The sequence below is a fragment of the Dioscorea cayenensis genome, chromosome 8 (assembly GCF_009730915.1).
Source record: "Dioscorea cayenensis subsp. rotundata cultivar TDr96_F1 chromosome 8, TDr96_F1_v2_PseudoChromosome.rev07_lg8_w22 25.fasta, whole genome shotgun sequence".
NCBI lineage: Eukaryota > Viridiplantae > Streptophyta > Magnoliopsida > Dioscoreales > Dioscoreaceae > Dioscorea > Dioscorea cayenensis.
The window spans coordinates 1,269,106-1,293,726 of NC_052478.1; the positions used below are offsets into that span (position 1 = coordinate 1,269,106).

Here is a 24,621-nt window from a genome sequence, read left to right on the forward strand (position 1 = left end):
ATGTGGCTATATATATATTTTTATATATATTTTTATATAAATAAATTATATAGTTATAAAAATTTAAATTATAGGTTTAAAACATAATTTTTAAAATTTATAATTTAATTTCTATTTAATTAAACTTTTAAATATTTAATAATTCTTATGTGAGTAAAACTCTACCTGTCAAAAGACTTAAAAAATCTCTCCTCCCTCTCTTTTTAATATTATTGGTAATTTTATATGAAATTATATTCAACCTCTCAAATTTGTCACCAATTGCTTTGTGTTTTTTTTAAACAAAAACGACAAGCATATCTTATGAAGAGATGTTAATGGATAAGCATGTACGAAATATACACTAATTATAAATAACAAGATAAATTCTCTTCTACCATGTAGTTATAAAAAATAAAAATCATTGTTGTTCTCGTAAAAAGACTTATTGTGTATTTGTGAGTTAATGGGAATTGCAGTTGAGACCTCTTCAACTACAAGGAATGTGAGAGTAAGTGTGGTAGTCACTTACTTATCTTGAATCAGGTAACAGATTTTTTTTTTTATAATCTTATTATTGAATTTTAAAATATTTAGTATTTTAAAATAAATAAGTTTTTCCTCTCAATATAATTTTTTATTCATACATGAAAATGTGTGATCAAGTAACCTTCATCAAATAAATACCAAACTTAAACGAACAATTACTACAAAGGTGGTCTTAGTTTGGAAATTAATTTAAAAATTTTAAAATTTACACTTAAATATAATATATATTTATAAATGGGCAAGAAGCGCTCTTTATAACAAATATATAACAAATTCTAATTATTTCTTTAAATATAATTTATTTGAAAAATACATTATTAATTTAATAAATTATATTTGTACACAGACGAGGTCTCCTATACCGCATATAAACCCTAAATTTTCCGGCATTTTCTCAGAGAGGAAAACCTAGCTTCTGGAGGATCGAAAGCAAGATTAGGGCATGGAGGACTTGGTTGTTGCCATCCTATGCATGCTCCTCGTCTTCCTTCTCGTCCCCTTATTGTGGTGGAGGCGACACCAGATCTCTCGATCCCCTGATGATCCGATCCTCCGTGAACGCCATGATCCCCAGGTTCGTACCTCCTCCCAAAATCTGATTTTTCCATCAATGATTTGTGTATGATCTTTTGATTGAGAAATTGGGGAGAAATTTGTCGTTGGTTGCGATCTAGACGCTATGCTATTGCGATTTTCAGGTTGCGAGGGCTGAGGGAGTAGTTCGACGTGGTGGGGCTGGTCGTATGCGTAGGCGCTCTGTTGCAAGTTCGTCTGTTGCTACAACCAGCGCACAAGGTGTGATTTCCCCCTTTCTTTCAAAATTGCATCTTTTTAGCTAAGGATTGTAATAAAGTTTGCACTTTTGTGATTTATAGTTCGATATCAGAACTTTTTTGGGTTCTAGGAACATAATGCTGTTTGATTCAAGTGTTTGGTTGCGTATTATTTTGAGACTGGTTTCTGTTTAGTAGTATTACTAGTGGGAGTCTTGATTCTAGGTTATTGTGAAAATTGAATACAGAAACTGTTGTTGAGAGTGATGAGGAGCCCCATGTGGATGATTATCTTGTTGATAAGGAGCTAAGTAAAAAGGAAAAGAAAAGGCAAGAGCGCGAAGAACAGCGCCAGGTTGATCCCTTTTGTTATATATCTACTTATTGTTTTTCTTTTATGTTTGATATTAACTTCCATGATGATGATGGTGGGAGCGTGCCTTTTTCAGGCTGAAGAAGCAGCTCGGGAGAACAGGAGGTCAAAGCAGGACCGATATGAAGAAAGACGCAGGAAGAAGGATGAAGAGCGGGAAGAGAAAGAGCGATTGTTGGTTGGTGACTGAACTGTGTTCTCTACATGTTTTGAATTATGGGAAGCCTATGCTTTACTTAAGGAGCTTCTTTAATAAATGTTAGGAAGAAGAAGCCCTGGCTCGGAAGGCCAAGGAGGAGGAAGCTGCTGCTTTGGAGTTTGAGAAATGGAAAGGGGCATTTTCTGTTGATGCAGAAGGTACAACTGAAAATGAATTGCAAGATGGAGCTCATGGACTACTTGCAGATTTTGTGGAATACATTAAGGTAGATGCTTTCTATCAATGATGCTGCTCTGAACTTTCCCTTTCGATTTCCCTCATCCCTTTGGAATATTATTTGTAGGCTATATTTTTTTTCCTTATATCATAAATTGTTTTAACTCCATACCCTCAAATTCCTCACCCTTTACTGTTGTTCTTACATCATTTAAATTTCAGCATGATATGATTGGTTGTATGGATTTTCTGTGGTACATCCTAAGTGAATTGAAAATTTGTAGTCAGCTGATTGCTTTGTAAAAGGCATTGAGGAGATTTCATTGAAATATCTGGAGTTTTGAAGTTAAGCAACATTTGAGTACACTTAACAGATTTAGTGTGTGTGTATATATATCAAAGCAGACGAACTACATTCATTTTTATAAAAAAGGAGTCGGTGCAAATACAGAGACATGTACTGCCAGAGGCTTTGATGTGGTATATTTGACAATAAGTAATAAATTCAACTTTCATGTCAGTATATGTCTTTCACAAGAGAAAATCTATACTGTACAAACTTGTCAAGCCTGATCATTTGCAAGTTGAGCATTTCATCTGAGAAGCATTGGGTGGAATGTGGTAAGTTTCAGCACCCTGAATGGGAACTTTAGTCATGAAAGATTGTAGGTTGAGCTACATAATAGCAATAAGTTCATTTTGAGCCTTTATGCATCTTGAAAGAATTGTCATTCTAATCCCTGTATCCTCTATCCTGATTCCTGATGCTTATTATTACAAAGGCCAACTATTGATGATTGCATTTCTGATGTTGAAATTTTGACTTTCTAGCATAAAGAATGGGCATCACATTAATTTTTGTGAACTGTTATGCACTTTCAACACTAAATATTGCTTCGATTATTACAGAAACAGAAATGTGTTCCATTAGAAGAGCTTGCTGCAGAATTTAAGCTGCGAACTCAGGTATATTTGGTAATGGTATTGCTCTTGAAAGTCCTGATTGTGGTTATCAGCTTTCCACTCAAATATGAAATATTCTGTTATCACCAATATTTTATCAAATTTATCACATGCTAATTTTCCGAAAATGGAGTCTTAGTTCATAATCCAATGGTCTCCTGTGGTTTTTCAGGACTGCATAAATCGGATAACATCATTGGAAGACATGGGTAAGTGATATGCTTCTCATTTTACTGTATTAAGTTGCCTTCTGTATACTTCATGCACACTAAAAATTTGTTGGTTAAAACTAGCATAGTATTGTTTGAACATATATTCTCATCTCAATCAAACGGAAATGGGCTTTTTTTATTGATGCAACTCAGGTTTACAAAGAAAATGCACCACTGATCATATACATTGTAATACACAGGGAGATTATCAGGTGTAATGGATGATCGTGGAAAATACATATACATTTCACCAGAGGAAATGAAGGCGGTTGCAGACTACATCAAAACGTCAAGGAAGGGTTAGCATTTCACATTTAGCAAGTAAATCCAATCAATTCATTGATCTTGAACAAAGAACTGAGTTTGACAGTGAGCAAAATCCTGATGCCATAAAAGTTGCTTAGGCTTTCTTTGTTTTATGTTTTCTTCTCTGATTAAACACCTTGTTTTTTGTACACAACTTCTACAAACAAAATGAAAGTCATGTTATATCATCTACACTTGATATCACAAGTAGTATTTTTTTTCCGTTGCTAGTTCAAGACACGTGTTAGGAAGGGAAAATGAATGACCGTTTTGTTTCAAAGGTTGAGAATTCAGTATCTTGAAAATAAAATAAGTTTCAATTGTTTCAGTGCATTAAGTAAACAGTGGATAATTCTTAATTGGGGATCCATCATCTAAATAGTCATGTTAAGTATAGAAATTCATAAAATCTTGAATAGTTAATATTACTTTTTATCATTATTATATTATTATAAAATGTTAGTACTAGAGTAAAATATTAATATCTTATAAACTAATTAGTTGATTAAGTTTTTGATTTGTTTTGTAGGAAACCAATGTGTGATAGTATCTGTATTTCAGATACAAATTTGACTTAGGGAATAGTTAAGGATGCTATAAATATTTATTGGTGCACTTAGCATAACATCTTTTTATAAAAATGTTTTATAAATGTAGACACATAAGCATGAGTTTTATATTGCTATAATAGCAATAACATCTTTTTGTTGGTTATTTACGAAATTTCACCATAAATATTATTAGCTGAAATTACAATATTTATTATTTTCGATATTTTTAATTAAGTTTTTAACAGATTCATTAAAAATTCATTAATTTCAAAAAATAAAGATAAAAGATAAATGTTCTTTATAAAAGCTTTTAAATTAACATTTTAATTATATAGGTTTACCAACAAACAATAACTTCTCTTCTGCAAAGAGTATCTAAAGTAACATGACTTTTTAATCTATTAATAATTAGCCATTTTACAAGGGTATGTTAGAAGTTTTCCCATGAACACTGTTATTTAAAGATTTTATAAAAATATATATATAAAAAAACCATGCTAACATATTTGTATTATCTTAAATTAGATGACACTGGAATAATCCCACAAATTAATTAAGAAGATATGAATTTTAATATATAAATATGTGGATCTTATCCTCTTAAATTTTTTTTAATTAAATCTCGCTTAGATAGTATATTTGATTTACATCTAATTAATTGACATAAATATTAATTATTCTCAACAAGTTAAGTAGATAGTCATTTTGCTATCTTAAAAGGCTGCAGATGGCTACCATGAATTTTTATTCTTTTGCTCAATTTTTTTCAAATTTGTTTTATTCATGCTCCAAATCATCTATTAATAAAATATGATGGATTGATTTCCATGAGACAAGTACTTAGTATGTCATGCATTTTAGTTTGCCAACATGATATATATATATATATATATATATATGTAAAATAAGCATGATTTATCACGCATTTACCATTGTGGTTGTGATACAGTTTTTTATAAAAGGCATTGCTTTTCTTTATCTATGAAGAACTTATGACAAATTATTTTTTATAGAAGTTTCATAATTTGGAAAGCTGATTTTTCTTAAATTTCATAATTTTTTTATTAATATATAAAAATACTTGAGATATTAGTGACAGCCAAAATTTATAAATAACATATATATACAGCAGCAACATATTTTTAAAGGTGACTTTTGAAATCTAACCTTAATTATAATTTTTTAATATACTTTTGAAATTTGTTTCTAAATATAAGTTTTACAAAAGTAAAGTGTCTACTCTTAATTATTAACTTTATGAGAAGGATTTCTAAAAATGAAAATAAGAGGGCATTTAGTTGCAAGGAATGTAATAGAAAGGATAGGTAGAATAATAATAATAATGAGGGAGGATTAGAAGAGTAATGAAAATGAAAATTATGTTTGGTTGGAAGGATTGAAATGGTAGTTTATTGGGAATAAGAAAAAAATGAAAAAAAGAAAACATGATAAAATGACTATTATACCCTTTATATGAATGTTGTTTTATATATATATATAGTAATGAGAGTTGTAACAATTATATTTTTAAAAATATTTAAATATTAAAGTAAATTAATTATTATAAACAAATATTTAACTTTAATATGTCACCAAATCACAAATTTTTTTATTAATATTATTAATTAGCAATTAATTAACTATAATAAATAACTAATTACTAATTTTAAATATATTATGAACCATAATAATTACTTTTAAATTATTAATGTTAATTAATGTCCAAATTTGTTGTTAATATTATAATAAGCAATTAATTAACTAATACAAATAACTAATTATAATTTGGTTAATATAAAAAAATACTAAAGCAAGGGTAGTGTCATGTATTGTCATGTCATTGTCAAAAAATCAAGAATCCCTTCAAAATTCAAGTGAATATGACTCCTTCTCCATAACCTATTCACTCCTTCATCATACCTCTCTCACTCCCATTATTCCACACCCAAACAAAGGTTTACACAATGTAAGTAATGACTCTCATTCCACTCTTTCAAATCAAACACCCCCTTAAAGTCACTTATTCATTTATTCTTACATTTGATTTCAAAACTAAAACAGTGTTAAAATTTAGATGCACATTATAAAAATCAATAGTAATTAGTCTCTGTTGTGTATTATTCATTTTTACTTTTAAAGGTATATGTTAGATAATTGATGTATTTGTTATATTAACAAAATATATATGTTTTACCAAATTCACAAATATTTAAAAATAAAATGAAATTTTAATTATATTCACCGGCAACACTAGTTTAAAATTTTCAGGGTTAGAATGAAAAATATTGATTTAATTTGAACACAATCTTTTTAATAATGTTTTAAAACCGACATGGGACAAGTACAACTCCCTCGTGGATCAATTGTAAACATATACATTGTAATACACGGGGAGATTATCAGGTGTAATGGATGATCGTGGAAAATATATTATACATTTCACCGAAGGAAATGAAGGCGGTTGCAGACTACATCAAACGTCAAGGAAGAGTTAGCATTTCACATTTAGCCAGTAAATCCAATCAGTTCATCGATCTTGAACAAAGAACTCTATTTTTGAAAAAGCCACATTGACTAATGAAGCTACTTCACCAATCTGGTCTCTTTGTTTAACTATAGTTATTTGTTTTTCAAGGTTTTTTTTTTCTGTCTTTAAACCTCTTGTTTTGTTTTAGTTTTTTGTGGGCACTGTGAGTCTACTATCTTGTGTCTCTGTTGTTTAAATCTTATTTATGATTATTAATAAAATAGCTATTTTGGTGGCTCTTTCCCCAAGAAAAAAAAAATCTATTTGATGGTGAGCAAAATCCTGATGCCATAGAAGTTGCTTAGGCTTTCTTTGTTTTATGTTTTTTTTTTTCTCTGATTAAACACCTTGTTTTTTTGTACACAACTTCTACAAATAAAATGAAAGTCATGTTATATATCATCCACACTTGATATCACAAGTACTATTTTTTTCCGTTGTCACACGTGTTAGGAAGGGAAAATGAATGACCGTTTTATTTCAGAGGTTGAGAATTCAGTATCTTGAATTAGAACCCCTATTTTTAGTAAATACTATTTTTTTTTTTTTAAAAAAAAACATACAGAGGCCCGAACTCATAATATTAAAACAAATAAATAAACCTCAATTTTCAATATATCGGGCAATAGTCATGACCGGGCCCGGGCCAGGCCCATAAATTCTAGAACTATCAAGCCTTATGAGACAAAAACCATTCTTTTCTCTCTAGAGAGAGAGAGAGAGAGGACGTAGAGAGGAGCTCTGAGAGCCATGCAACGTCTCGGAACGCTCCTCTTCGTGTTCGTCCTCGTCGCCGCCGTGGCGGCACAGGACTACGATGATTCGCCGGAGGCTCCGCCACCTCCGGCTCTGGACAACTGCGACGGCGTCTTCCTAACCTACACCTTCATCTCCCGCGCCAAAGAGTTCCCACACGTTAAGAACGCTTCAGCCCAAGCCTATGCCTTCAAATCCATGGCCACAATCCTCAACGCCATGGACACCGACCTCAAAGCCTGGAACATGTTCATTGGCTTCCAGCACCATGAGATCTTGGTCTCCGCCAATGGCGCCGTCATCACCGATGGCAGTGACCTTCCGGCCTTCGTCGGCAATGGAACCTCATTTTCAGGTTTCCCTCAGACTGACCTTCTTAACTCCATTGACACCGCCGGAGATATGAATCAGATACAAGTCCAGATTGATCTCACCGGAACTCAGTTCGGCCTTAAACCTCCGGCGGTCCCGATGCCAAAGACCATCAAGCTTCTCAACGATGGTTTCAAATGTCCCACACCAACCAAAAAAGGTCCATATTGTGATTAATATTATTAGTGAAAAAAATATATAAAATTTTTTACAAATGATAAAATACATTTGCAGGAAGCAATATGCATGTGTGCTGTGTGAAAGACCCCAAATTGAAGAAGAAGAAGACGAAGGACATCACCGACAAATTCCTTCCCCGGCAATACGGTGACCTGAACATGGTCTATGATGTATTACAAGCATATGATAACAACTATTTAGCTCAGGTGACCATTGACAATGATAATCCCATCGGCCGGCTCGATAGCTGGAACCTCACCTGGGAATGGATGCGCAACGAGTTCATCTTCTCCATGAAAGGCGCCTACACTCACAAGAAAGATCCGGCTGATTGTATCTACGGTGCCGCCGGACAGTACTATCAGAACTTTGATTTCTCTCAGGTAATGAACTGTGAGAAACGCCCGGTAATTGCCGATCTCCCACCGGAGATGAAAGACGATGACCGTGTCGGTAAACTCCCCTTCTGCTGTAAAAATGGCACTTTGTTACCACCCAGCATCAATGAAACTCTGTCCCACGCCATTTTCCAGCTTCAAGTTTACAAGATGCCACCGGACCTGAATAGAACCGCACTTTATCCACCTCAGAAATGGAAGATCAATGGAGTTTTGAACCCAGATTACACTTGTGGAGCTCCAAGGAGAGTGAGCCCTTCTGTGTTCCCAGACCCAAGTGGTCTAATGGCTAACTCCTACGCCATTGCTAGTTGGCAAGTGGTTTGCAACATCACAAGACCCAAAGCCAAAGCCTCACGTTGCTGTGTCTCATTCTCATCATTCTACAATGACTCTGTGATCCCATGCAACACATGTGCTTGTGGTTGCCCTGATGACTTAGACTGCAACCCCAACTCATCTCCATTGCTGCTCCCTTCTGAAGCTCTCCTCGTCCCTTTTGATAACCGGACGGCGAAAGCCAAGGCCTGGGCCAAGCTCAAACACATGAGCCTCCCCAAGACCTTGCCATGCCCTGACAACTGTGGTGTCTCCATTAACTGGCACGTTGCTTCAGATTACAGCAAAGGTTGGACTGCCAGGATCACATTGTTCAACTGGGAGGACTACACATTCAAGGATTGGTTTGTTGCTGTGGAAATGGACAAAGCTTTCAATGGCTTTCAGAAAGTGTACTCCTTCAATGGCACAAAGTTACCTCAGCTTAAGGACACTCTCTTCCTTGAAGGATTGCCAGGATTGAACTACTTGTTGCCTTTATCTGATGGAAAAGATCCAAAGAGTGATCCTAAAGTGCCGGGGAAACAACAGTCAGTGATATCATTCACTAAGAAGCATACTCCGGAGATAAACATCCTCCACGGCGATGGGTTTCCGACGAGGCTGTATTTCAATGGGGAGGAGTGTTCTCTTCCTGTTGAGATACCGAGTGGGCATGACCATCGTTCATCTCCGGTTGTTCTTTTGCCTTTGGTTTTGGTTTCAGTTCTGGTGTTTGTGTTCATAGCTTGAGACGCCATTAATGTTGTTGTGTTATATATATATATATATACTCTCAATCTCTCTCAATATGTCTAATGAAAGCTGTGATTTTTGGAGAGTAATTCATACCATTTTTTAGGCCTTAATTTGTTTCTCTCTTAATTTTATTTCTGACAATCTTGGGTGTGTTTGAATGATTCTCTAATCACTTGTTAATATGTAGGAAAATTTGTAGGATTAGAGGTCTTGATTTGTATATTTGCAACAATATTTGTATGAGATTCTTATGATGTGAAGATGAAATGTTAAATTCCAGACTTACAAATTAAAGAAGATCTTAGAGAGACTAAATATAATTCTGTCTTTCATCCTATCCCTTAATTTAATCCATTTAAGCTTTTGAGTTGAACCTTTATAACCTATATAATATATTTGTTCGTATTCTATATCAATTGAGTTAGCGGAGCTCTTTTCCTGAAAATTTTTGGGTTGAATCAGATCGGGATATATAGAAACTAATTAATGAAAAAGATTAATGTCATGTATATAAGAAAATAGAAAGATGAATCATTATTAAAGAAGCATTAAATAATACTAACTCTTTACAATTATACTTAATTTCCATATTATTTCAATATCACTAGAAAAGCAGAATTACCCTGGCTTATTAAGGAGAAATAAAGAAAAAGAGAAGACCAGACCACAAAAGACAATAAGATAATTTGAACTTATTTATCATTGGTATTAGCTTCCAAGCAGTAAGTATTGTGCATTTATTCAAGGGATAAGTACAGTATAAATCTACATTTTAAGATATTCGTATACATCTTAATTCAGATGAATACAACATATATTGTACAAATACATGTAATACATACAATGATTACAGTAAACAATGGCGTAGGAACTTTTGTTATTTGAGGTCAACAAACTGTGGAGTCTTGGTCAGTGTTTCATTGACAAATTAATACTCATCCCAGTCCAATATTTCATTTTAAGTACTACGTCTTCTTTGCCTGTGCATATAAAGAAACCGGTTTAAGTAATGTGACAATTCGGAGAAAGACGATAAAAAAGAATACAATAAGCTCACCTTTTTCAAATATTTTCTGTGAAGCTTCATAGCACCGGTGCAAGCTTTCTTTGCATCTAAATTTCCATTCACATCATTCAAAATCTGAAAAACCAAGAATGATCAGAAGAATACTATTACAAAATGATGCACAAGGTACAAAAGGAAAAAAATTGTTGAATTAACGCAAAAAAAAAAACATGATACTGGACCATTGACATTATTTTTTAACTGTTTAATGCGTTGGTAAACTAATAAGCTACTGAACTTCAACAACTTCATTTATTACAAGTCAAAAATGAGTGCAAGAAAACAGAGATATCGAAACAGATCATGACAACAAAAGGTTGCCATACTGAAAGAATGCAAGATAACAATTCTACATTAACTGTAAACTGTATTTTTAATTAGAAGAGATAACACAAGTTAACCAGCATATCAATGAAGAAGATGACAAAAATAAGTGTGATAGTTTGTTGCTTACTTTTACGACATCATCCAGACCATGTGCTTCATGCAACAGCTTTGCACTTTTCTCCCTGAGAACACTGGCAACAAGGAAAACTGTAATTGGCAATGGGCCTTCTTCAGCATGTTTCCCTCCGTTCTTCAAATTATCTCGTTCATACTTTCCAAAATGGCGAATTGATTTTGCTTTTCCTTTAGAACCATCGGTTTTGTCAATGGCACCTGGTTCTTCGTACATGGAAAAGAGGTCAGGATCGTACTCTAAAGCCCACATCATCTGTAAATTTGAAGATGAGAGATCAGGTTGGTGCTAAATCAGAATTCAAAGAAGCCTACAATAGTCATCAGGGTTTGATGGCAAATTGATTACAGGAAGAATCATAAGACAAGTTAAAAAAGCAAAATAAAAATTAAATTCTGAAGTTTCTCATACAGTCTTGAGCCTCACATTTTGTGTAAAGGAAGCTCTTTGATTGCCTTAAAGACTATCCACTTCAACTAAAAATGTTATAGGACTACAGCCATATCTTCAATTCATGTTCTATAGGTGATGTTTGAATTGTATTTCATATGAACTGGTGGTGTTGTACTAATTTTATTAAGTATGCACAGACATTGCTGAAGCGTGTTACAAGAAGTATTCGCATAAAAGAGTGACATAATTTTATAGAAAAATTGTTCATTAAGTCCAAGACTTTGGTCCCCTACCTCCCAAAGGTACAAAGAATCTCCAAATGAAAGCTCTCGGCGGAACAAAACCATAAACATACGGAACGCAAAGAGATAATCACCTCCACCTAGTGTTTCTGGGTTCAAAAGAAATTTTATTTCTCAATATGAAGTAAAGAAAGAGTGAGAACTAAGCATACCAAAAGTAAAAATTTAATACAGAAAAATTGCAATATAACAACACAATGTATCTGCAGTAAAATGATTGACCTCATAACAGGATAAAAATACATATTGGTATTATTCCAATTACCATACATGCACAAGTAATTTTAAGTTGCTCGGTGGTCAGTCTGAATGAATTAATGAAAAAAGATCTTAGTTTTGGCATGAAAGTTGTAAAGTGTACCCAAGTGTTGGTGAAGCTTTGGGTCAAGAACTTGGGTTATGGACGCCAGACTTTGAAGTTGGTTCTCCACCCCAACAGAACTGTCTGTGCATCTGAAATTTCCTCGCTTAAAATTTCAAGAAATAATGTTGTATCAAAAACATGTAGAGGATATGAAACATAAACAATAATGAAGCATGGAGATACAACAACATAAATATCAGATATTAGATGCCTGAAGCAACTCATTTACTAATGTAGCATTCCTAGAAGATTAGTGAAATGTGATTCTTTGTTCAAATGAATTCCAAAGAGAACCGGAGCCTTAGTAGGCTTCAATGGTTGTGTAATTAACAGAAAATTAAGGAAGTAATCATAACTAGATAATTATGGAAAAATACACTCACTACAGATACACTCAAAGCATATGATTGTGCTAACTATAATACCAAAAACCATTGTAAGAATTCCATACCAGTCTACGCATCAAGCGTTCAAAGCACCAAAATGAATCTGCTTCGTCTTCCAGTAGTATTATCATTGGGGAGCAAAGATCACTCATTCCTGATCACCAACATCATGAATTATACTTATATGTGATTGTTCATGGAAAGGATACAATTCATGAAATGAAATGGTTAATGCCCAATAGAATGTATATGATTTCTCTGGACTCCCGTCATCAAAAGAGAGTAGGATAGTAAAAATATAAGGCAAGAAACAATTATATGCAAGGAATTGTTCTGCCAATAATTATAAGACACTTTCCCACACCTTGACAATAGCCGACATCTTTGTCAATCCAGGCATATACAGCTAGAATGTCCCAAAGTTTTGACAAATTTTCTTGCTTCTCATAAAACACAAGTGTCCTGTCAGTCCGGAGCACATCGAGACCTGATAAGGTAATTTTATCCATCACATGTTCATATATTATGCTAAAATAATTATTCCAGAAATTAGTTTATAGCACTAGAAGACTTGCCTTCTAAGAATAATATGCATCATTCTTCTCAACAATCAAATAAGTAAAATATATTCAAATCAAATCAAGTAATGTGTGTGAACTACTAGAAATAAAGGTATTGCCTCAAGAACAGATCAATTGATGGTTGAAAAAATTTAAGGAAAAATAAACTTACATCCATAAAACGTAATTAAACTGAATGATGAGAACCTAAAATGATCAATCAATAATATATCTTGAGCTTTTCCATTTTGAGTTTTAGGGTCATCGGTAAAGAAAAACTTTTACCCATGTGTCTACATTGTATACACTTTTTTCACAAGAAAAAGAAGCCAAAAACTAAATGAATTACCATATGAAGAGACCAAAAGCATCACTAGAACATGGAATGAAATATGGACATAAGGGAAATTAGCAAATAAACAAATAAAAACAAGAATTGGATTGACCTTATCTTCGTATAGAGAAAAGCACATAGATGGGGAGAATAAAAAATGAAACACATCAAGCTTATACCTACCGATCTGATGAAGGGTAAGCTTCCAGTCAATTATCTTCTTATCCATAGGCACATTGCTTGTTGTTTTTTCCCTACTCGCATCACTTCCATGACAATCAACTAGTTTGTTAGATGCAGCTTGATCTGGAGTGGCTTCCATAAGCACTAAAGGTTCGTGTATAGGTTCCCCATCCTCAGTGATTATTGGAGCGGTTATAATCTTTCCACTGCCCACATGAGAGTCCATCTCACGGCACTCTTCTTTCCATTGGGTATATTGCGCTCTGCATGGACCACATGATTTGATTTGTATGGATTTAAGTAAGGTTCAAAATACTTACTACTGATCCTAGACTTGAAAAAAATTATTTTCTTTGATTTGCATGGGTTTAATTTATACAAGTTGATAAAATATTATGATATGAAAAGAATGCAAAATCTTGAAACACTAGAAAACTACCAAGTTTGTTTTCAAAACAGAAAAAATGATTAAGGAGGGAATCATATACAAACAAGCAGATTCATCATAGACCCACCTCCGTTTTAATCTCAGCTGCTCTCGCTCCTCATAGGTGCTTACAGGGTCAAAACATCCAAGTAAAAACTCCCAAACTTCTCCTCTAATTGAAGGATGAACACCCTGGTAAAAAAAAGGGAACAAAAAATATACAATGTAATGAACCCCCAAATTATGGACGCACTCACCCAAACACTGAACAACTAGTAACCACACTTTAAGACAACAAAGGAAATCACTAGGTGGCTAATTAATCTCTTCATGATGCCATAGGATGTCAGAATGTATTATAAAAAAGAAATATGAAACTTTTGATGGTTAGCTCACTCATCTTGCCAACAATATCAAACAATACTCTGTGCTAAAGTTAACAAGTTTTTGAACATTGAACCAGATTAAACGGGTAATCCAAGTTCTTAATATCTGACTAATTTGTTCACCTTGACAGAGCATGAGAAGGATATATAACATGAAGAGGACAAGAACTACACACCCCTCGCTGAATTCTGCCCAGAGTCTGGCCTATATCCAAGTAACCTTCTGGGTTAAATGCCGCACGCCACCTTCGCGCGCTAAGAGTTTTGCCAGCCTGCAAATAACAAATATAGAACTATGAATTCTAAGGAAAAGATCAAAATTGATTAGAGAAAGCAATTAACTCCTATCTCAATTCTCTGAATAATGAATGAGTGGCATGATCAAAAGCTGTTGTTGCATCTCATTTATGCATTTCCTCATACAAACAAAAGAGAACTATTAAATGATCAAACAACCATGCTGAACATAATCATCGCCATTTAAACAAACATTTCCAATATATTTCAAGACAATATAAAGCATCTCCATAAACATGAAATCAAAAAAACTATCTTCAATTTATTCTTTCTCATGCTCAGCAATCCTTCTAAGCAAAATCACCTTAAAAACACCGAAAAATCACATCTTTAAGCTAAATTTAATAAAATTAACAATCCAAAACCTAGCATTTACGTAGAAATGAAATCAAAACAAAGACGAGACCTTTATCTTGAAGCGAGTCTTGGTGGCATCGTTAAATTCGGGACGGACGGCGTAGAAGGAATCCGCTGGTTCTCCTGAACTCCACATCTCTAAATCCAAGACCCAAACCCAACCCTCCCAAAAAAACAAACCCCAAAAACTCAAAGAAAAAAACAAAAAAATCAGAACTACTCCCCGCCCCCGCCCTTCACCTGCTCCCGCTGCGCAGCTTGAATTCCTCGATCCCAAATAAAATAGCAAAAAAATTTTTTTAAAAAAATCATCAATTAAATCCTAAAATTCGGAAGTCTATCCAGTTTCGGCAGAGCCGAGGGCGGGGAAAGCAATTCATTTGACGGCCCAGAGATTTGGAAGGACGGCGAGGGGTATTTCCGTAATTAGAGAAGGTCAGACCCGTTCGTGCCCCCTCGAAGCCAGTTATTAATTACGTGGTTAATTAAAGATTAGATTGCTAATCATACGATTTGTCGCCAGCTCCGGACAAGAAGAGACCCAGTCCCAAACCAACGGCTCTCCGTCAAACTAGCTCCGTTGACCGTTGTTCCCAAAAACCGTTTCCCCTTGGATAGCGTTTCCCATAAATGAAAAGGAAATATAAATATATTCTTTAATTAATACTGCGATTAAATAAAAGAATATAGTTTTGAGGGAGCTTGAAACTTTTGAAAATTTCAGATTAATAACCTTATATGCAAGACATGAATATATTCTTATAAAGCTGTTCTTTGTGCTTTGCCTAACAGGCTAAGATTTCTATATGGCTACAAATACCACCTCAGCTTGAAACTCTCTTGTAAGTTGTAATAATATATCTAAACATCCAACCAAACATGGCAGTTGGTAACTTGTGTGTTTTGAGGTTCTTGTGTCTAGCTTTGTTAATGGCAATGGCTGCTGCAACCCAGTTCAGGGTTGGAGGACTAAAGGGTTGGACTGTTCCTACAGATGATGCAGGGTTTTATGGCAAATGGGCTGAAAGCAGTAGGTTCCAAATTGGTGATTCTTTATGTAAGTTGCATGGCTTCATCAACTCTAAATATGAAAGTTGTAATTATTATTGATTATTTTTTAAAACGTTGATGTTGTTTTGCATTGAATTTTGTAGTGTTTGTTTACCCACAAGGACAAGACTCAGTGCTTCATGTGAGCCAGGAGGGTTACAACACCTGCAACACAGCAGCACCCATTGATGCATTCCAAGATGGAAACACAGTGTTTACATTAAATAGTTCAGGGACATTCTACTTCATTAGTGGAAACCAAGATAATTGTCTCAAGAATGAGTCTCTTGTGGTTGTGGTAATGGCGGAAAGGAATAATAATGCTAGTGCACCAAGCTTACCACCTTCTTCTCCTTCAGTGGTTTCGCCACCTCCTCCACCACCAAGTTTGGCTTCACCACCTCCAATGGCTTCACTAGCTCCACCCCCACCTCCCCAGGAATCCAGTGCCACACCAACAACATCACCACCAGCAGGAGCATCCATTTCCACCTTCTCCAAATGGAGCTTCTCCATTAATGGCGATGAGCTTCAGGGCCCCACTTGGGGCTCTGCTTGGTTTTATCCTGTATATTTTGTAATTGAAGAATACTATATATATGTGTATAATTGAGTGTGTGATTTGTTGTGAGTGAGATGTCATATTTTGGCTATTGGGCCAAAGAAAATAAAGAACAGATTTGTTACAATTGAACAAATAAGAAACTTTGATATGGAAATTGGATTACTGACAGAAGTGAAGGAAAATATAAGAGTTGCTCAATAGTTGTTACAAGTAATTACATTGACTAAGTAGCAATGAGGGAGACATCAACTCATAGGGAGTATGGAGTTAATGAACTAATTCCAACTATTTATTACCAAAAATATAGAGCCCCATTTTCAAAATTGTTTGCCTAATTCTACCTTCTTAATAAGCCGGACAGCGTTGTGCAAAATTGAATCTAAAATTCCTGCAACCTGAAACAAAAAATATATACATATTGGCAATACATGCATATGTTCAAAACAGATATTTGAGACACAGTGCAGTAATAAAATGGTAGATGTCAAAACAGAAGTTCTAACCGTGAAAACACCACCAATAATAGCACAGACGTTTGTGATGAAATGAGAGAAGGACTTGGGAACTTCAGTCACCAAAACCTGAGATCAAGAAATAGCGGGGTTTTCAGCTGAGAGATCTTAATTATATATATATACTTTAAATTTTTTTATTTTATGACTGTTCAAATACCCACTTGCATAGGTGATGGCTCAAAGTGGAACTTGGCAATTGGAACATTGACACTATGCACCAAGCTGCTGTGGGCAGTGTATTCATACTCCTCAAATACTTCCTGAGAGTACCTTGTTGACACCAACTCGGTCTTCACTATTTGAAGATAATGCTCAATCTGCACATTTCACAGGAGATATAAAACAATCATTAAACAGGAAAACTCTTGAATTGCCAACAATCATTAAACCTAGTCTTTTTGGCTGTTTAATTTCTTCAAATGTAAAGGGCAACAAACTAAATATTCTAAGATATTTTAATCTTTCCCTTAATAAGAGAAAATAATGGCAGACACTTAGATAGGAAGATACCATTGCTAATGTTCAACCCTTATCAAATGATTTTCTTCTCTCACTACATAGGCGAAGTGATATGCATTGAGAAGCATATATAGATATCATTTATTCCATAGATGGTCAATAATCATGCTTGATCCAAAAAATTGCTTAATCTAGGATTAGAGGAAGCTGGCACTTACAGTAACATTTGCGTTAGCATGATCATGATCGGTTATGTATGATTGACCTGTCAGACGGTCATAGTTTCTACCAAGATGTGGTGCTAAACGCTTCAATTCACTCATCATTCGGTGTGTGAGCTTTTTACCAAATGCAAAATGTGAAATAAAATGTGAGACATTCATCAGCGATGCATCAAAGGAGTGTGCTCCTGAGTGAGCTGAAATTATAAGATTGCCCGGAACCTGATACAGAGAAATCAAACCCATGGATCAGAGACAGCATATTAATAAATCCTGAAGAACTCTGAAGTGTCTTCTTGCCAGTTCACATTCAAATACCAGAAGAAATAATTTTTCACATATAAAAATTAGCAGAAGTACAAATAACATGCAATTTCCCTAAAATTTTTTATATTTATACAAAGCTCCCTTGAATTGCATATTTCACAAAACTCTCTAACGTACCATTTATTGCATGATGCTCCCTTAACCAAGGAAAAGCTGCCACAATAAGATGATTTCAAGGAGTTGGATGCAAAATTAAATATTATAATTCAGGTAATTTCAGGCATAACTAGAACATTTAAGTAAAGATATTATCCTCAAATGAAATATTCAGTAAATGAAAGGTAAATAAAAGAAAGAGCATCTGTGATCTGTGGTGATCAAAAGGACAGTCTGATTTACCCTCTTCACACGAACAAAACCTTCTATTCTACACCCACTGGTTAATGGCGCAGGGCGCTTTACTGCATTGACAGTATGATCAGATTTGTCCTCTAGTTCCAAAGTACGAGACTTTGTCGGAAGACTACGAACCAGAGCTTCCATTGCCTGAAATGGAAATGGAGCATAACAGCATAGACAAATGAAGCAATAGGGAATGCCACTTGTAAACAAAATGAAACAAATATAAGAATGCTGCCAGCTAAAGCTGAAACTCTAAAGTATAAACATACCGCAATTAAACTTTCAGAATCACGATCACCATAATAAGATTCGTGATCATGGTGTCCATGGTTATCCCTACATTCAAGCAATAACAAAATAACATAATCCCAGTCAATTGAAGAGAATCAAAACAAATGTGTAAACTAAAAAATGCAGCAGAAGGCAGCATCTCCATAAATGTTTAATATGCTGGCAAGTGTGTAAATTGCAGAGGAAACTATGGTGCTATAAAATCCTTGCATGTTTCAATGTCATATAAAAATCCTTGCCCAGGAATTGGTTCCTCACACATGGCTAAAGGACTAGACAATATTTTAAATTGAACAGCCCTGAAATTTTACAGGTAAAGGGCCCTGACTTAGCTAATGATTTTGACAGAAGTCTAACCTATCTCATAAAAGTTTGACACAAAGTGTCTCAGGTAAAACTTGAAAGTTATAAGGAGTAGTTCCCTTCATACAATTTTTAAATACAAGGCATGGAGAATGATAGACAAAATATGAAGCACCCTACCTGTGGTATCCAATGCTTAAGCCACAGCTAGAAGGATGCATCACTAGAAGTATAACTATTGCATCTTAATGTTTTGGTATGAAATTAAATTGGTATGAAATTAAATCTTCACAAATATGAAATACTTCCAAACAAACTTTTAGTGCCGCACGAAAGAAGGCTTGTACTAGTAAGAAATTTGTTTCAACCATAAAAAAAAAACAAAAATCATTGTTGAAGTTACCAGTATTAGGTCATTAAGATATCAAATAAAAAAAAAATTTGAACAGAATCCCTCAAAGAGGCAAAGATTGGAGTTAGATGTAGATGGGCACATTTTTGAAATGAAAACAAGGAAGCAATTAATATATCAATTCTGTCGCAAAAGATTGAACTTCTTACTTAATGTCAGTCCCTTTGCGGAAGATGCGAATGGAAGGGTAACCCTGGATATGATGCCTGCACAAAGCAAAGTAAAACAGTGACTGAAATGATAAGAACACAAAGTAAAAACTTTCCTGCTAAACTTGTGTTTGTGCAATTCAAGTTTTCATGTGGCCTAAGACTAGTATCTGGATTATCTAAGAATAAAGAAGCTCATCATAGCTCAAGTTAAATATATCATGTACAATTATGATGAAACCTATAAGGGCGTTCAATATCAGTAGGTACATATGCTGATCAGGAGAATACCTCCTGCATAAATCAAATTCTTCAGTACAATCAACCTTTCCAAGGAGAATCCGCCCATCCATTTCAGGATCATATCTGGAGGCATTAGGACCAAAGGAAATGAAACTATAGGCCAAGAAAATGTTCATAAAACAGGATATAGATTAGTTAGTTTCAGTAAAGTAAATAAGACAAAGCAGAGTACCTCTGTCTCATAATTCTTGATGCCCTTTCCCATGATGGTTTCTAAAACATAAAACCAAAAAAACCAGCAAAATGAGAATACAGTAAAATACTACAACATTTAGAGTAATCTTTTGAAAATAACAAAAAAGAGAGGTATAATGGTGATTCTAAGTTATTAGGTGCAAACCAAACATATTACCTGAGCCCGATTCAACCCAAAAGTTTAAGCTTATATGATAAGAGACCCAAGCTTAAATATTTGATGTGGAACAAACACAAGCGTAAATATTCAGATCCATATCTATCAAATTAACATATGCGGGACTATTAGTTATGCAAATGCACAGCTTAGATACATGATAATCTATTTTAATAAACCACCTGACCAGGTTGATGCAAACCAAACATATTATCCAAGCTTGATTCAAACCAAAAGATTAAGATGATAGGATGACATACTCAGACTTGTATATTTAGAACTATATTTACCAAATCAACCAATGCAGAACTATTAGTTACACTAAATTAGAAGCACCTGTAGTATGCAAGAAATTGAAGGATGGAATATTTTAAAACTCAAGGCTAATAAGGATGATAAATACAAATATTTTACGATCTGTGTTGATAACATTTCTACTAGCTGTTCTCTTTTCCAGCGGTAACTAATGAAACACTTCTCTGCATTCAGTGTTTTTTATAACCCTGTGTCACTATAAGACATTCAGACAAGATGATGACTGAGATATATTCCATGAAGTCCCTCTTCATCCATCATCTTGACTAGTAACAGTAAATTTTACTGGATCATGAATGAATTACATACAAACAATAGCTAACAAGTAGGTAGACAAACAACAAAGAAAATTATTGAAGGCACAACTTGTTAACTGATCTAAAAATCCAATTTAGTGAAACCATGGTGGTGGAAATTCATCAAAACACAACAGGAATTGATATGACTTAGTTTCACATCATATAAATGCATCCAGGTGCTTCAATAAAACACACCCTCAACAAACAGAAAAAAGAAACAAAGAATAGAGCTAACCAAGCGATTACTCCAAGAACACCAGGGTGCAAAAAAATTGACCACCAAAATTGGATGTCTGCAGAGTGTAGAAGATGTATCTGATTAATTTGAAGTGGAAAGCTAATGATAAGAAACACATTCAATAGGATATAATCATGCTCAAACAACATTTAATTGGTTAACAAAAAAATGGATGGGATATCAAGTACCACAATAGACACTACTATGAACAACAAAAATGACTGACATAATTTAATGCTTCAAATTAACAATTTCAATTGGTTACAAGCTTGATTTCCAGATGATTATAATCAGAGGGCATGTAAGAATATAAATGTGTCAAGAATAAAGAAGCCAATATATAAATGACATAACAATAATAGACAAATGCAATAATTTCTGATGTTACTTTCTAAATTTAAGAGACAATAGCTGATTAGAAATACAGGATGGCTAAAACATCATATAATGAAGATTTTGACTTGGGAGAAGGGTTGAAAGAGAAAAAAAAAAATGGTGTTTCAATAATTTAAATGCCAACTTACTGATGTGTATATTTGTCAAAGTTGTCAGAATTTAAAGAAATTGAACCCTCATTATGTTCCTCTTCAACCTCATCTCCATGATTGTTGACTGTTGGGAGAGGCCCAGCATGGAATTCGAATCCAGTTGGCTTTAGATTTGGATCTATCGAAAACTTGCGAACAGTTTTTGTAATATTCAACCTGTTCTGCACAATGAGGGATCTGAATTTAATCACCACTTACACTAGAATGGGCCAAGTTTTTTTCCCAATCATTGTTGCCAGATAGTTCATATTCATACTACGAATGTGGTCAACATCATGCTAGAACTAACTATAAATAAAACTTACTGTCCCCAGGATGTCGCTCACGTCAACTGAAGCAAATTCACACGATAGTGCAGGAAAACTACAGAAAGAAATTAATGGATATTAAATTCAGAATCTCAACAATAATTATAATATCAACTTCAGATACAGCAGATGAAAGTTTCAAGTTTATCTGGCATAACCATAAATGTCATCTGTTTGATACTTTAAACATTACAAGGGAAAATTAGGACTAAATTATGGATGACACACTCATTTTACTACAACAGAAAGTTTGCTTAAGAAAACACACAATACAAGCCATGACATCTTAAAAGAGCAACTATGTCTACAAAAAAGCTAGATAAAGAAATTACTATCACCAATATACATGAATAGAAACTATGCATGACATGTATAAAGCTGTTATGTAGAAGCAACAAAATAACATAGAAAACAGGTGGCTTAGAAAAACTGGTACACAAACCTCAAATAGCATTATAAAAGACAAAAAAACTCTACCTTAAATTGAAATCAATGCGTAAGAATTCTCCATCAGAGCTTCTATCGACAATTATTGATGTAGATGTGCTTACTGACAAATAACTATTCAGCTCCTGATGAACAAAAACTGGTCAATCCTTCAAGAATTCAACGCAAACTAATGAATTAAGCTTCATCAAAGAACTCACAAATTATCATAATCATGATGTAGCATTAAGATTTCTAAACCCAACAAGGGAACTATTCCGTGTAATTGACTGATGAGCTGTTCTTCATGCAGATGTGTGTAATTGAAACATGAAAAAAAACCTCAAAAAAGCCATATGCATACATTAAACTAACAATTTCGAGTCAAACAAACAGCCATTAAAATAAACAAGAGCAGAATTGCATGTGCATGCAAACCTGATTTCTAGTGATGGATGCTAAAGACAAATTGTAAAAAAACAAGCACCCACCATTCCAAATAAAAACATTATGGAGAGTGCTGCTATTATAGACAATCCAGCTCCGGAAAGAGAAGCCTCAGTCAAATCCCTGGGTATTTTCCTGCATTTAATAAATGGGTTTAGATTAAGAAAAATGCACAGATTCCTCATGAATTTTGCTCAACTGTACATATTTTTTTTCACATTTCAAAAACTTTTCATATGAAACAATGCCGCATATAGAAGTGATGAATACAATCCCTATACAAAAAACCTAGATTTATCTAATAACAATGACAACAAAGTGCTACCACTCAACCAAAACAGGTGATAAATAATAGATTACAGCCAGCTACCACTAGTCCCGCTTCATTTCAACAAATCACATTTCAATCCTCTAACCTGAATCTATGGAACATCTCCAAAGCTTCATGCATACACTAGAATCAGAGATTTTACCGTAGTTGAAGAATTCCACAACAAATTCTAATTCCATGCAAATGAAACCAAAATCACAAAAAAAAATATCAAATAATCTCTCAAGAACAACCATTTCTGCACGGACTATACAGAGAAATGCATTCCCGGAGAGGATCCGGCCATCAACGACGAGATCTAACCTGTAAAAATCGACGGATTTGAGCTTGGTCGCTGAAATCATGGTACCAAATGAGGAGAACCCGAGCTCGACGACGATTAGGGTTTACGGCGACGTCAGCACCGGCGACGATCAATAGATTCACTTCTTCAGTTGCTTCGATGCGTTTCTCTTGCTTTAAAAAAAACGAAAGAAAGAAAGAAAGAAAAAAAGAAAAAAAGGATAAATTAAAAAAAAAATAAAACATTTATTTGTATATATACCTCTCAAAACCGCATAATTTTAAATATACTTTTTTTATAAATATTTTAAATATACTTTCATAAATTCCCAAACTTTTAAAAAGAAATTATAAAAAAGTTCTTATAAAAAATTATACATTGAAAATAATAAATATTAAAAGAAGGAGACGGAAGATTGTGACCCATAAAAGTGACGTGACGCCGGTCTGGTGGGTTGGGCTTGTGTACCAAGTTGGGCCTAAACTTCATAAAAGAACTTCATGGGCTCCATAGACCGTCATTGACAATAGAATTGAATGCAAGAATAGTCAACATTCCAAATATCTAATAATCATTATAATTGTTTACCTTCTATTTTACATTTATCTTTCTCATTATTTTATATAGTTTTTTTATTAACTCACAAAAGCTAAGTAAGGCAATAGAAATCCTCACGAGCACATCACTACGACGATTTAGAGGCACTGCTCTGCTTTTCATACAAAAAAATCACGTGTTCAAATCTCTATTATTTGACTTGAACCAACCCTAGTTATACAATTTGATTTGATGGGGATTTATGTGATGCCATATGAGGGCACGAAGTTCCGAGTAGAGATCTAGCTGTCACCTGATTGCCCAGTTCAGTGTCATCATATGACCGCTTGATCACCATAGTACTTTGATATCGCTCCAAGCTACTCTTGATAGTTCATATCTCATAAAAATAAATAGGGTAAACGTTTGTTGGTTTTTTTTTTCAAGAGAATTAAGATAATGAAAAATTTAATGTGATTGGCCCCATGAACCATACTATGTAATTAACATGCAAGAAAAGGTATTGATGGTCAAATGGGATCCAAGAAAGGAGAGAGGTATCAATCATCAAGAGGAGTACAAAAAAGGGGGCTTGGACATGGTTTGATTTATCACAATAGTGAGAAAAGAAGTCACCACAATCAGACACTCCCAATAAAGACCCTCTAGACAAGTCCATTCAATTAATTTGAC

The 24,621-nt window shown here is 34.2% G+C and overlaps 5 protein-coding genes across 5 annotated transcripts; 3 read left to right on the forward strand and 2 right to left on the reverse strand.

Moving 5' to 3' along the window:
* Positions 1–890: 890 nt before the first annotated feature.
* Positions 891–3,719, forward strand: LOC120267978 (DDRGK domain-containing protein 1). The gene is given in 9 exon segments (XM_039275660.1): positions 891–1,102; positions 1,227–1,323; positions 1,550–1,656; positions 1,751–1,852; positions 1,938–2,099; positions 2,960–3,016; positions 3,186–3,222; positions 3,426–3,508; positions 3,510–3,719. Coding segments are annotated over 9 exon segments (897 nt in total). The 5' UTR covers positions 891–970; the 3' UTR covers positions 3,630–3,719.
* Positions 3,720–7,359: 3,640 nt separating this feature from the next.
* On the forward strand, positions 7,360–9,386 carry LOC120266806 (COBRA-like protein 10). The gene is made up of 2 exons (XM_039274464.1): positions 7,360–7,897; positions 7,972–9,386. Exons 1-2 carry the CDS (start codon positions 7,360–7,362, stop codon positions 9,384–9,386), a joined length of 1,953 nt encoding a protein of 650 aa, XP_039130398.1.
* A 712-nt stretch (positions 9,387–10,098) lies between these two features.
* LOC120266467 (TBC1 domain family member 15-like) lies at positions 10,099–15,074 on the reverse strand. Its single transcript, XM_039274097.1, has 11 exons — positions 14,957–15,074; positions 14,430–14,525; positions 13,956–14,059; positions 13,441–13,703; positions 12,728–12,850; positions 12,429–12,517; positions 11,975–12,080; positions 11,605–11,702; positions 10,913–11,173; positions 10,450–10,533; positions 10,099–10,372 (listed from the first exon to the last, which is right to left on the reverse strand). The coding sequence occupies exons 1-11, from the start codon at positions 15,041–15,043 to the stop codon at positions 10,358–10,360; spliced, it is 1,326 nt and encodes a 441-aa protein (XP_039130031.1). The 5' UTR covers positions 15,044–15,074; the 3' UTR covers positions 10,099–10,357.
* Positions 15,075–15,767: 693 nt separating this feature from the next.
* LOC120267509 (early nodulin-like protein 1) lies at positions 15,768–16,601 on the forward strand. Its single transcript, XM_039275185.1, has 2 exons — positions 15,768–15,964; positions 16,062–16,601. The coding sequence occupies exons 1-2, from the start codon at positions 15,787–15,789 to the stop codon at positions 16,568–16,570; spliced, it is 687 nt and encodes a 228-aa protein (XP_039131119.1). The 5' UTR covers positions 15,768–15,786; the 3' UTR covers positions 16,571–16,601.
* A 45-nt stretch (positions 16,602–16,646) lies between these two features.
* Positions 16,647–23,599, reverse strand: LOC120267508 (protein disulfide isomerase-like 5-4). The gene is made up of 15 exons (XM_039275184.1): positions 23,412–23,599; positions 22,822–22,912; positions 22,382–22,476; positions 21,902–21,959; positions 21,573–21,757; positions 21,046–21,103; positions 20,017–20,057; positions 19,833–19,907; positions 19,542–19,598; positions 18,656–18,722; positions 18,384–18,530; positions 17,715–17,939; positions 17,199–17,354; positions 17,026–17,103; positions 16,647–16,917 (listed from the first exon to the last, which is right to left on the reverse strand). The coding sequence occupies exons 1-15, from the start codon at positions 23,450–23,452 to the stop codon at positions 16,840–16,842; spliced, it is 1,452 nt and encodes a 483-aa protein (XP_039131118.1). The 5' UTR covers positions 23,453–23,599; the 3' UTR covers positions 16,647–16,839.
* Between the last annotated feature and the right edge of the window lie 1,022 nt (positions 23,600–24,621).

What these genes read in the sequence shown, in the direction of transcription:
- LOC120266806 (XM_039274464.1), top strand. Translation starts at nt 7,360, where the DNA reads ATGCAACGTCTCGGAACGCTCCTCTTCGTGTTCGTCCTCGTCGCCGCC. An exon ending in TCCCACACCAACCAAAAAAG is followed by an intron (nt 7,898 to 7,971) that starts GTCCATATTGTG and finishes ATACATTTGCAG; the next exon opens with GAAGCAATATGCATGTGTGC.
- LOC120266467 (XM_039274097.1), bottom strand. Translation starts at nt 15,043, where the DNA reads ATGTGGAGTTCAGGAGAACCAGCGGATTCCTTCTACGCCGTCCGTCCC. An exon ending in CAGCTGAGATTAAAACGGAG is followed by an intron (nt 13,704 to 13,955) that starts GTGGGTCTATGA and finishes TGGTCCATGCAG; the next exon opens with AGCGCAATATACCCAATGGA. An exon ending in GCTTACCCTTCATCAGATCG is followed by an intron (nt 12,851 to 13,440) that starts GTAGGTATAAGC and finishes TTACCTTATCAG; the next exon opens with GTCTCGATGTGCTCCGGACT.
- LOC120267509 (XM_039275185.1), top strand. Translation starts at nt 15,787, where the DNA reads ATGGCAGTTGGTAACTTGTGTGTTTTGAGGTTCTTGTGTCTAGCTTTG. An exon ending in CCAAATTGGTGATTCTTTAT is followed by an intron (nt 15,965 to 16,061) that starts GTAAGTTGCATG and finishes TGAATTTTGTAG; the next exon opens with TGTTTGTTTACCCACAAGGA.
- LOC120267508 (XM_039275184.1), bottom strand. Translation starts at nt 23,452, where the DNA reads ATGATTTCAGCGACCAAGCTCAAATCCGTCGATTTTTACAG. An exon ending in TAATGTTTTTATTTGGAATG is followed by an intron (nt 22,477 to 22,821) that starts GTGGGTGCTTGT and finishes TTTGTTCATCAG; the next exon opens with GAGCTGAATAGTTATTTGTC. An exon ending in TTATTGGTGGTGTTTTCACG is followed by an intron (nt 16,918 to 17,025) that starts GTTAGAACTTCT and finishes TTTTTGTTTCAG; the next exon opens with GTTGCAGGAATTTTAGATTC.